The 12036-nt window shown below is 30.7% G+C and overlaps 1 protein-coding gene and 1 long non-coding RNA gene across 10 annotated transcripts in view; one reads left to right on the top strand and one right to left on the bottom strand.

The window, feature by feature from the left end:
* LOC145967868 (uncharacterized) overlaps positions 1 to 12036 on the top strand; it is a 126524-nt gene that overhangs the window by 56969 nt on the left and 57519 nt on the right. The gene's annotated exons all lie outside the window — the stretch shown is intronic.
* Positions 1 to 12036, bottom strand: part of Dysc (whirlin protein dyschronic) — a 65467-nt gene that overhangs the window by 23158 nt on the left and 30273 nt on the right. For 5 of the 6 annotated variants that reach the window (XM_083092894.1, XM_083092898.1, XM_083092895.1 and 2 more), the window contains 3 exons: positions 10045 to 10193; positions 4938 to 5019; positions 4376 to 4483 (listed from right to left, as the gene is read on the bottom strand). In XM_083092894.1, the coding sequence (XP_082949020.1) occupies positions 4376 to 4483; positions 4938 to 5019; positions 10045 to 10193 (339 nt within the window). The remainder of the gene's footprint in view (positions 1 to 4375; positions 4484 to 4937; positions 5020 to 10044; positions 10194 to 12036) is intronic. The other variant, XM_083092899.1, reaches the window with a different exon arrangement.

Here is a 12036-nt window from a genome sequence, read left to right as displayed (position 1 = left end):
TGAATATACAATAATTAATGATACTATATGATTTATAAATAGATATATGTATATTACTTGCATATTTTTATAGTTTTGATATAAATTTTTAAATTTAAACTTAAAACATTTTATATATATAGTTTTTTATATATTTTTATTGTTTAATATCAAGAAATATATTTATCATAATTGATTAGGAAGCAATTAATTGTGATAAATGTGTATAAGTAAAATTTAAAAAAAGTTTTGGACAAAATATTAATACATCTATTTTTTAAATCTTCTTAAAATAAATATATGCAGAATATAATATATATTTTAGTAATATAAAAAAATTTCCTATATATATTTATATCTTCTATTATATCTTCGTTATATTATAGACTGGCAATTATTATGGACTGTTCAAATAAATATATGTAGATATCTGCAAATATAAATTCTCGAAGATGGCATCTAATCGGGATAACGACCTCGAATACGGCTACGAAACTCTTCACTATTATCTTAATTATATCGAGCCGACCTCGGCATCGGTTTCTGATTCTTTTCAAACACGATCGTCCATCTCGTACTGCAAGCTATTCTCTCGATTATCTCAATTGCATATCGCCTTTACTTCTCGCGTGCAACGTATTTGCACTTTTTCTCTCTCTCTGCACGATACTGTAGCCGTACTGAGAAAAATAATGATGAGATAATTGCAATTTTTTTGTAAGATATATATGTATTACGCGAATCGAGTTTCTCTATAGAGATATTTAATTATACATGTTTGATATGCTATTTGAAGTGATAATTAAACTTTTCCAAACTGTTATGGAATTATATGACAAGTATAAAAATAAAAATTTGTATGTTAATATTTTTATTGTTTTAAAAATAATATTTTCAATATATATATTAAAAATCATGAGCAGATTAAAATTAATTAGTCAATAAGCATATTAACACAAATTAAAATTAATTAACAAAATTATTATTATCAATATATTGTCTAAAATTAATATTGACAAATGTGCAACATTAATATTGGCAATTATTATAATTCGCGAATGTTATTAATTATCTAGAGACAAATAATATTTGCAAAATAGGCTGGAAACTTTTTCAAATTCGAAAAAGAAATTCCAATAATTGGCATTTTCTTACTATCGCGATTCTGTCGGAGAATTTCAGCGAAGCAGACGTAGTTATAGCCCCTTGTAAAGAGAGTCGCGGTTTCTTTATTATTTTACGCACCTGCCTGCGAGAAGGCAATTCGTATTTTTTCCAACGAAAGACGTAATAGTCGGTAGAAGATGTTATTCTCCACAGGAGAACAAAACGATTGTGGGCACTTTTCACAGCTATCTTATTTGAAGCTATCTCACGTCAGTGACGTTGATAATACTGTGGCTGACCGAGCTGATCTTTTATTGGTTTGTTTCGTACCGATGCATCTGTTTCGATTATCCCGCATTCTTCTACCTGAATGATCAAACCTCTTCATACATCGTAAATTCGCTATAATTCTCTCCGCGATCCCTTTTTGCGTGTTATAAATTTCGTAACATCACACTGAAGTCTGATGGATCCCAATCCTTATAAGATATAACGACTCTTTCATGACATTTCTTTTTCACTTCTTAAAGAGTTTTCAAATAATTTTTTTAAGCTTCAAAAGATTGATCGAAAATGTTAAAAATGGAGAAAGGAAAATTGAGTAAAATGAGATTCGACAAATCCTCGAATAGGATGTCAGATATTGGTTTTCGAAGTTGTGATGTTTGAGTACTTTAAAGTTTTTGTGAGATATTTCTATCATTTTTGTTTCTTCGATTTTTAATCTTTTATATGTATAAAATTTTTTAAAACAATATGATCTCTTTCCTTATGAAAGATAATTTTTACGTTTTTATCTTCATTGTCATTAAGTCAATTAACAACAGTCATCAAATTAAATATTTAAATCATCGAAATAAGACGCGAAGGAATATAATCGCCAGATAAATTCTGCGTGACAGACTCAAATTATGTTGCATATGAGTTACTATTATATAATGATCATTTTATACCACGATTAGGCGAGTTAATCAACTACTTTGAACCTATGTCTATAACGATGTTACGTCGATATTGGCGCGATCATGCGATTGTCTCTCAGGGACTTATTGCGGAAAATTTGCAGCTGCATCAGTTGACACAAAACAAATACGAACATGAAGTATCTTTATAACTTTTATTATATTTAAATAGATAATTTAAATAACAAAATGCAAAGATTGTAAAAAAATTAAAAGAAATAATCTATAAATAAAAATACATAATAGAAGCGATTGTGGAAAATCAGAACGCGAATGTCAGCGTAAAATATAGAAAGCGGTTCTATTTTTCAACAACCAGATATCGCGAAATAATGAAAAACATATTGCAAGACATGAAAATAAAAAAATATGGAAGATCCTATAGAAATAAGTTTATAATTAATCGACAAATTTTAAATTCTTTTGTAATAGCAAAAATTTAATTAATTGCAATCTTTTACGAATCTTATAACATTAAGATCAATTTAAAAGGAATAAATTATTATTATTTATTATCCTTAAAGAGCCTAATTTGAGTGAACCTTGTATTTATTTCGATATTTTCTGATAAAAAATTACCTTTAATTTCGCTCAAAAAATCCATTCTTAAAATATTATAATGTACCTTGTATTATGTACGCGCGTAAATAACTGTACTTGAGCCGACATGCATAAATTAAGCGCTTAAATTAACGCCGTATTGCAGGACGTTGCGCGAGCGCGTTGCATGCGAATTTAAATGAGGCCGCTCGGAGGAAATCCGATTTCGCACGTGTGCCGTCGGATTTTCGTTTATCTATTCACACACGGGCAGAAATTAGAGAAATTAAATTACATATTGAATTAATCGAGTGAGCTAAAAAAAATTTATATAAAAAAATAATACATATATGAATATTTTCCGAAATTTGAAATTCTTGAAGCAAACAAAAGGTATTGTATTTTTAAAAATTGCTTAATAATTGAAATAATTATTTAATATAGTAGTTAATATACAACACGAAAAAAACGAGTTAATAATGAGAGCCCAGAGCAGAAAACAGAGCGCGAGTAAAAAAATTTTTCTGAAGGATTTTTTAATGAAAATTCTTCTATTTTTGTTCGTGCTCTGTTTTTTGCGCTGAGCTTTTATTAACCTACTCTTTGTACGTATATTGTATATTATATTGTATGTATATATTTTTCTATTGTATATTATTTATTAGAATCTTTTTTATTTTTATTTTTATAATAATTAGCTTCTATATTTATTAACTAATGTATGTTGTATATTTAAAGTAAAATTTGAATTTGAAACGCATTACATAACTTATGTATGTGTATAAAATTTGTCAGATGTTATGTTTTATATTTATATTATATATTTATTTGTAAGATGTCTTATATTTATATTATACAGAATTTTTTTGCATCAACGTTTGTTTACGACGCACTTTGTGCATCTAGCATTATTAGATAAGATTTACTTGTTGCCTGCAACATGCGATACTCAACTGTTCTGTAAACACTATGTTTATATAATTATTACTTTGTTTATATAATTATCTATTTCCGGGTCAATTTATAAGGCATTAAATATAAATGGACGTAAGTAGGACAACAATTTGAATTATTAGATTATTCTCGAGTTTTTCTTCCTGAGAAATTATCGCTGTGGATTGCTTATCTAATTTTATAAGAGAAAATCTTCTATCTTCTAGAATACACTATACATGTTAAGGGGGAATGAGCTAATTTCTTTTTTGGCTCTCTTGCTACTTTATGATAAAACTATTGCATTATGCGCGATAAATCTTGGAATGAAAATCTATAGCCGCTAAAAATATTCCGATCGTTTCGAGGAGCAAAATAGCAATCAAATAGATTTCAAATAAATCATTAAAAGTTAAAACACATATATACAAAAAAGCCGCTTAAATATATTATTAAAAATATGGAGTTACGAAAGATACTAATCTGAAGTAAATTTATAATATTTGTACATAAAATATATATCCAAATTTTAAATAATCTTAATATACTTTTAATAAATAAAACTTAAAGATTAGAGTGCAGAGCTTTAAATAAATATATCTCTCGTGTTTTTAATTTATATTTTAATTTCTTTTAAATTCAAATTTGTGCATATTAAATTCAAATTTTTATTGCAAAAATTTGTATTTATTTTAAATACAAATATTACAATACAATAAATTATATACTTAAGGAGTTGAACTACAAGCAAATTCTTTACAGTGCACGATCGGAATTTTTTAATAGCTGGGGAAAATACAGGGGATGTTTTAAAGTGTCACGTTCGATGATCGAGTTTGTGCTGGTGGACTCACCAAATTGTCTGGATGCAGGTGATGGCCGTAATCCCGGGGATTACCTCGCGACCCGCCCGGAGAGCTGTGCCTGCGACCTCGTCCATTCTCGATCTCGTCGTCATAGTCCTGGAAAAAAGAACAATCATGTTTCTCTCTTATATCGTTTGATCGCCAGAAAGCTTTTTTTTTTTCTACGAATATGACTTTTCACCGGGGACAAAAAAATCGCGATTTCCGACTTTCTAGGCGTATCCTTTCAAATCCTTTCATGTATACGGTGTTCCTATCGCAATTTCATAACGCAACTTTTATAAATTTTAATAATTTCTATCTTTATAAAAATAAAATTAAAATTAAATTTATAATTAAATAAAATTGCGTGAAAATATCGAAGTTATGCTAACTTCTGAAAATCCATTTAACATTTCACTCAAATTTAAAAAGTTTCTTCTTAATTATTTCTATTATTTCTTTGTGTCATCTTTATTTTATTTCCAAATTTTTGCCCGATTTCTGCTTTAATCTTTAATTTATAAGGACACCGTAGCGTGATAGTTCGTAAAGAATACGCCCGCAGTACCTGATTGTCGCACTCGTCATCGTTGGAGAGGGCGAGATCGGAGGTCGTCACTTGGTGCTGCTGTGCCCTCCTGCAGCTCACTCTGCAATTGGCAAAATTTTCATTTCAGAACCGCCCGCCCCGCGACCGCTCGTATCAATCGCGCGCCTCATCTATTATCGCTTATCGATGTCATCGGGACGATTCCTCAGACGAAGATTAATCGCCCCGATTGGAAACAAAGGGGAGGTGATCGAATGGAAGTGGCTAAAAGTTAGCGAGATTCGCGAATTTTGGAACTAATTTGCGATTTGTTGAAAGCTGACGGCTAATTTAGAAAGTCATTTCAAATTTTTGACTCAAGGAGGTGCTCGCAAAGCGGGCTTAGTAGTCCTAGATAGTTCCATCACGAACCAACCAACCCTTCGTCTCGAGTATTATATATTTTATAAGGAAAGCACTTTTTTTTTTGACAGATGACATCGCTAAAGTTTAGAATAAGCGCAGCTCCACAAGATAGCATAGTTCCATTTTTGGAGCACCGATAATGCACTATTTATTCTAAATTACTCAACGAACGTATCTAAGTCGTCAATTTTTTTAGAGATATCTATATACTTAAATATATTCAGATATATTGAAACTTTCATTTCAAAGTCACGGAAATAAAGCTGCATAATGACATGGCTTGAGAAGCGATACAACTTTTGATAAATGATTAGTCGATGTTTGACCAACGACAAACATTGACTCGCTTTCGATGATGGCTTAATAAAGTACAGGCGGATTCTCATCCAGAAAAAATAGAAAGCAGTATGGAATACATGAAGGTTACGAGACGCCGTCTATCAAGCTACAATTTTTGTAGCCGCGATTAATACAGTTTGTTTTTGAATTACGTCATCGCTTAAATAAACGTTTCATTGCGGTCGTTCGATTGATTTCAAATCGCAGGTTGCATAGATTTTTTTATTACTTTTTTTTATATACGTATTACTTAATTTTAATAAACTTCATTATTTAATTTTTTTCGTATATACGTTTCTTGAATTCGAATACATCTCATTGCGATTAATATTTTTGATTCTTTGAGTAAAATATTCGGCATTTAATATTAGATATTCTTTATATATAATTTTATAATATATTTTATAATTTATTTATTTATTTTATAATATATAATTTATTTTTTTATAATCAAAAAAGTATTTTGCACGAACAGATGACTTACTCGCGGATTATGTTCGTTTTTTGGAGTAAATTTATATTGCATCTTTGTCAAGAAAAAGGAAAGTGCAATATAAATATAATCTCTTAATTATAAATTATAAATTATATATATTACAAAAATTGTATAATAAACCCTCCCATTGAATACACCTTGATGTTGGTGAGAGAATTCAGTACCTTTATCCAGAAAGGTTTATCCTGAAAGGGAAGCTAACCCAAATCCGATTTTTACCGTTTTTGATTGATATCTCGTTTCGAGTCTTAATTAGTGCGGGAAAGTATCATATGTAAAATATCGCGTGTCTATTTTTATCGTGCTGTGTAATGAACTTTTATACAAACTTTTCGCGAATAAACTGAACTTTTTGCACACAACATTTTGGGACTCAATAATTCTGACAATCCTGGAAATCTAAGTATTTACGTATATTAAGTGTTATAAATGCGAATTAATTCAGTTCGTTCATTTTAAACAAGAGAAAATTAGAGAGGAAAACTTTTATAAAAATTCTGTCAAAAATTCTATTAAAGAAATTTTAACTCGTTTATTAACTTCGTTAAATATACATATATAAATAATAACAATATCAATCGAATTCAATGATAAACAAATAAAAATTTTTTATTATAAAACATTATTACCAATCAATATATTTTAATAAATGTAATTGCATTTGTTTTTAAAAATTTGAATAAAAATCAAGCACGCATTATTCAAATTTAATATTTTAATGAAAAATTTAATATATTTGATTATCAATCATAAAATCTTTCTTCATTCAATCTTTCTTAATTTTTTTAACTCACGCAAGATCTTATTGAAATGTATAAAAAATGTAATTTTTTTTTAAATACAAAGTTTTTTTTAGAATCGAGGGATTCGATTTTTATTTCGGAATGAAAGTTCTCAGTGTCCGTTGGCTCGCGCGACAAAAGATACAGAAATTGAAGGGGAAAGAGATTAGATCGGCAGACACAAAGACATATAGGAGTATATTGAAATCAGAGAGATGCACAGGATCAAAAGCGGTACATTCTCGCTTTCTGTTCCATCCGTTATCGAAGCGAGTGAACTAACTGAAAGCTATGAAAGCCTGTGCACGGAATTTCATCTTTCGCGCGCCATTCGGAATCATATCTCGTCGACCACCACGTTTGCTATCGATTTCGCAAAATTTACTTTCATACAATTCAATGCAGATTTTGTGCGGAGAAAATCGTCGCGATTTTAAGTATAATATAATAGAAAAGAATCATAACAGAAATATGAATACGCTCGAGTTTTTCGTGCATTTCGATTTTCATTTACGCAACAAGGAAATAAAGGAGAAATCTATGAAATTATCTATAATTGCATGTATAATTATAAAATTTTCAAATATTTTTATACATCTTTGATATTTTGATTTTCAAATGTTGTGCATAATTTTTATTATTATATTAATTATTTATTATATTAAATATAATAATTTAGAAATTAAAATTTACATATAATATGAAGCTATACTATTAAAGTTTTTTATTTCTCATTATTTTATATTATTTAGTTAATAATATTTTTGACGATGAATATTTCATTTATTAATATTTTATTTATTAATTAATTTATTTTATTTGTTAATGATGACCATGAATAATGATAAAAAAACAAATCTTTATTAAATTTTTTTTCTGTTACTCATTTCATCTCTCTGTCTATATTAGTAATTGATCAAGTAAAAAAAAATTTTTATTAGAATTTTTTTATTAATGAGAAATATTTTTACTTACGTTAATAATAGTTGCAATAATAAATATCAAACGTCTTCTGTTTCAATAACATTTCTTGCATGGAAAGATCTTTCATTGAGATTAATTAATATTTCATTTATGTATATTAATTGAAGTGATAAATATATTCTTCTTCTTCTCTTCTGTTAATAATAATTGTGGGACGTTTTCACATTTGCTAGCGCAATAGTTGTTTCCTTCTATGAAAACGAAAGCTTATCGTCGCGACGCGAACGCGTATCGCGAGAGGAAATGAGAACAAGTGAAAACTGTCGTGTACTCGCGACTAAATCCACCTCAATTATCGATTTCCTTCCCACGCACCGTCACGTGGAAAAGATCACCTTTGCAGTGATTCGGCCTTCGCGTTCGTTTCACGGATTTGAGCAAAATAATACCCTCAAAATGTTAATTCTCTAAAGTTTCTTACCGTATGAATAGTTACAAGACTAATAGTAAAGCATATGTTTATATTTTATTATATTATTTGTTATTAAATTCTTAAATAACGCAAACACGTTTTAATAAATTTGCAAGACGATACTTTTTTTTTTCTCTCTCACCAAGAGAAAGAATTAAATATTGCACAATAATATTAATTAAAGTTTCAAAATTATATAATAATGTTTTATGGAAATTAACTAATGTGACATATTATATCCTATAAAATATATAATTTGCAACGTATATAAAAGGAGTGAAAAATATTTCGATCAACAAAGACGTATAAGTCGGTTTAAACGCGAGATTAACGAAAGATAGACGAAAAAAATGATTTATTTGGACATCTACTGCGAAATTAAATTTCGTGATTCAATTGCAGAACCTACTTTCACAAATCATCTTAAAAATATATTCTTAGAAAATGGAAATTATGTGACTTTTATTAGTTTCTTCTAACATGTATAGTTTTGCATAACACATAATTATCATTTTTTAGAAATATCGATTAAGACGATTTTTTTGAAAATAAGCTCATTTCGATTTTGTTATTATAAATCAATCAATAATGCAATAGTGAAAAATGATTAGCATTGCTTCTGACTTTGTCAAAAGTAAAAGTGACAGTTATTTTAGCGTCTCGATGACTAGTGAAGGTGAGGTGCATTGAACTATTGCTGAAGTGCCCTGTACGTATCCAGTCTGTCTGTTTACATACCTGGGTTCTCAGCTACTGGTTCGAGAGTGCTAAAGAGAGGGGGTTGGGATGCTGATCTTGGAGGAACGAGAGCTGAGATGTAGAGAGAGGGAGGAATGAGAAAACAGGAACGATGTAGAACAGGAAATGAAGTATCAATGTATCGCGTATCCTACAGAGAAACGCCATTATATTAATCCTTCCCTGTTTGTGGAAGCCTTGAGATTTTTTTTTAGCCAACCTGCGATCCTTTCGCTCGAATTTTGTTCGCGAATCTACAATTCTTTCGCGAGCGTAACTGTTCGCCAAACGAAACGAAATGTAATCAGTTTGTCAACTTTTTGGCCGCTACGCAGAAACGTCGCGTGACCTTCTCGAAAGTAAATTATTGCTATACAGGATGTCTTATAATCATATGCAAATACTCTTTAATTTGCTATTTATAATACTTCCCATTAAATATTATTAAAATGAAGTCTGATATTTATCTTTTGTTGAAAAGTAATTTAATTTTAATATTTTTATCATGTATTGAAGTTTTAATCAATTCTATTTCAACAAATATCGTTACTTGAAAAGCAACAGATTTGACAGACATCCCGTATAAGGTATGTAAGCAGTTGTACTTAATAAATTTGTATTTATTCAGATGAAAGAGTGATTGCAAAAGAGTCGATGTGGCTCTTGTTAATTAATAAGCTGCTCGCGTGCGAATTCAAACGGCAAAAGACGGAGTGATTTTTAACGCGAAAATTAAAACGGGGGAAAGATTGGGAAAAATTAACGCTGGAAGGATCGCTACCGCCATTTTTCAGTCAGTTATCTCGCCATCTCGCAGTTTTCTTGACAGTTACGAAGAATTTCTCTTACCGAACCCGGACTTGCGATAACTTGGAATTACGATCTTTTCCGACACGCAAGGATCACGACGCTGATTAATAAAATGGCGGATCGCTGTCCTTCTGACGTTAAAGAGATCATGCGGTCGACCTGGTCCTGGGCATGTCGGCCCCGAGACCGCTGTCCTCGCTTGGCGATCTATACTCCTGGTTATCCCGCGGTAGAAGAGGGCCCGTCACTCCTAGGGGATCTCCTTCGACGTCCACCAGTCGTCCCGGACGGCCACCGGGCACACCCCTCTGTGAGAAATCAGATGTCCTGTCATGCCGTGTGCCCTTTCCCTTATCGCGTAAAAAAGGAGAGTGCTTTTTTCTTTCTTTTTTTCTCATTTCGAACGAGGGGCGACCGACCGATCGATGATTTTATCGGCGCACTGGTTGGATGATATAGGGAAATGTGTCACGTTCCCGCGGCTTTCTGATCTTTATCGATGAATCCGCAATTTCGTTCGTTAACAACTCGTCGGTGAATATTATTTTTACTTTCCTTTATCTTTCTTTTTATATCTTTAAAGTGATAAGTTAATAATTACGATAGGAAAAAATAATTCAAAAGTTTGATTAAAATATATAAGAATATGTAAGAATCAAAATAAAATTAATATAATACAAAACGACATTTATTTAAATTATTAAATCTGTGACATAGATATAACAAAAATTAAAAATTATTGTAATAATAATGTAACAAAAAAATTAATTCGTAAATTAGGTGTATAATGTGATGTACAAATATTGCTCGCTCATTTCGACTTTTCTCATTTGCCTGGAAAATATATCAAAGCTTTACACAGTTTATTAACCTCGGGCATTAATTAGTCGAATCAGGCCCATCTGATATATTATTCATTGTGGCTTTCGAGGAAATTATCGACGAAATTTGCAATAGAACAATAATCCATCATCGATCGACGTGTCGCACGTCGCCCGGTAACACTTGTCTCCATGTGTGCAGCTGACACTTGATTTACGACGCTCTTTACCGAGATCTGCTGACGTCTTCTCGAAATATTACCAATCTTGTGAGAGGACAGGAAGTGGTCTAAACGATCCGTATTCTTTTTTAGGTCGGTAGTGAGTCGTAAATCGAGCGTCGATTACTCGAACGAGCAGTCGCATATAATATTTTGCAGATAATATTCGTGCGAAGCGTTATATTTTTCGAAAAAACGGCCTTTAATTCTCGCAATTCGTGATCGCTTGGCTCAATTTTTCACGAGATCGCGAAATACGAAACGTATGTTTCCCGTAATGCTGCTTCTAGTAAGAGAAGGAGGGAGGAAGATGGCGAGCACAGCAGTTTTCTACTTATCCGTTTTTAACAGCAGGCAACTAACAGATCGTATCCGACTAACAATGAGAAGGGAAAGAATGCATGTGCAAGAGAGCGTCTTTTTATAATGAAAAATTTTAATTAGAGACCTTCGTTTTAATTGCAGCAAAGAGAGAGCAGCAGTCATATATAAAATGTAGTAAAATTATTATTAAAGCATAATTATAATTCTAATTCAAGTGTCGTGTGTTATATGCAGTATAAGAGCGTATTGTGCAATATATAATATTATATTTTTATGCTTATAATTTCTAACTATAATTATGCAACATCACACCTGATGTGTTCGTTTCTCGTTATTCGCTATCGATTCCTCCGATTATAAGATATGTTAATTAAATATATCTTTTTTTCAATTACACGAAGAAGAAAATAGATGATTAAGATCAACATCGAAGGAATCGATAATTTTTACCGACAAACACTGATTAATCGCAGGGAGCAAGATAGCGCAGTTTATAAGCAAGACTAAAAATATAATAGAAACAGCGCTAGCGGTGAATAAGAATCGAGAAAAGAAGAAGAAGAAGAAAGTTGTAGAAAATAGAAGTAGAGAATGCGTATAATTCTAGAGAAAGAGAAAAGAAGAGAAAGATAGGCCGAGAAAAAAAGCTGCGTTTGGACGAACAAAATTCGTTTGGATAAATGTCGCATCGACTACAAATAAATAGTGTATTTAATTAGTACGCAACGAATTATTAGTCGATTCACTACTAACTTATCTTATTATTAAGAATGTAGGAAATTATA

The sequence above is a fragment of the Camponotus vicinus genome, unplaced genomic scaffold, assembly GCF_025532165.1.
Source record: "Camponotus vicinus isolate PSW18456_S1 unplaced genomic scaffold, iyCamVici1.0 SCAF_3, whole genome shotgun sequence".
Lineage (NCBI taxonomy): Eukaryota > Metazoa > Arthropoda > Insecta > Hymenoptera > Formicidae > Camponotus > Camponotus vicinus.
Note: the sequence above shows the minus strand (reverse complement) of the source record. Positions and strands in the feature narration are given on the sequence as shown.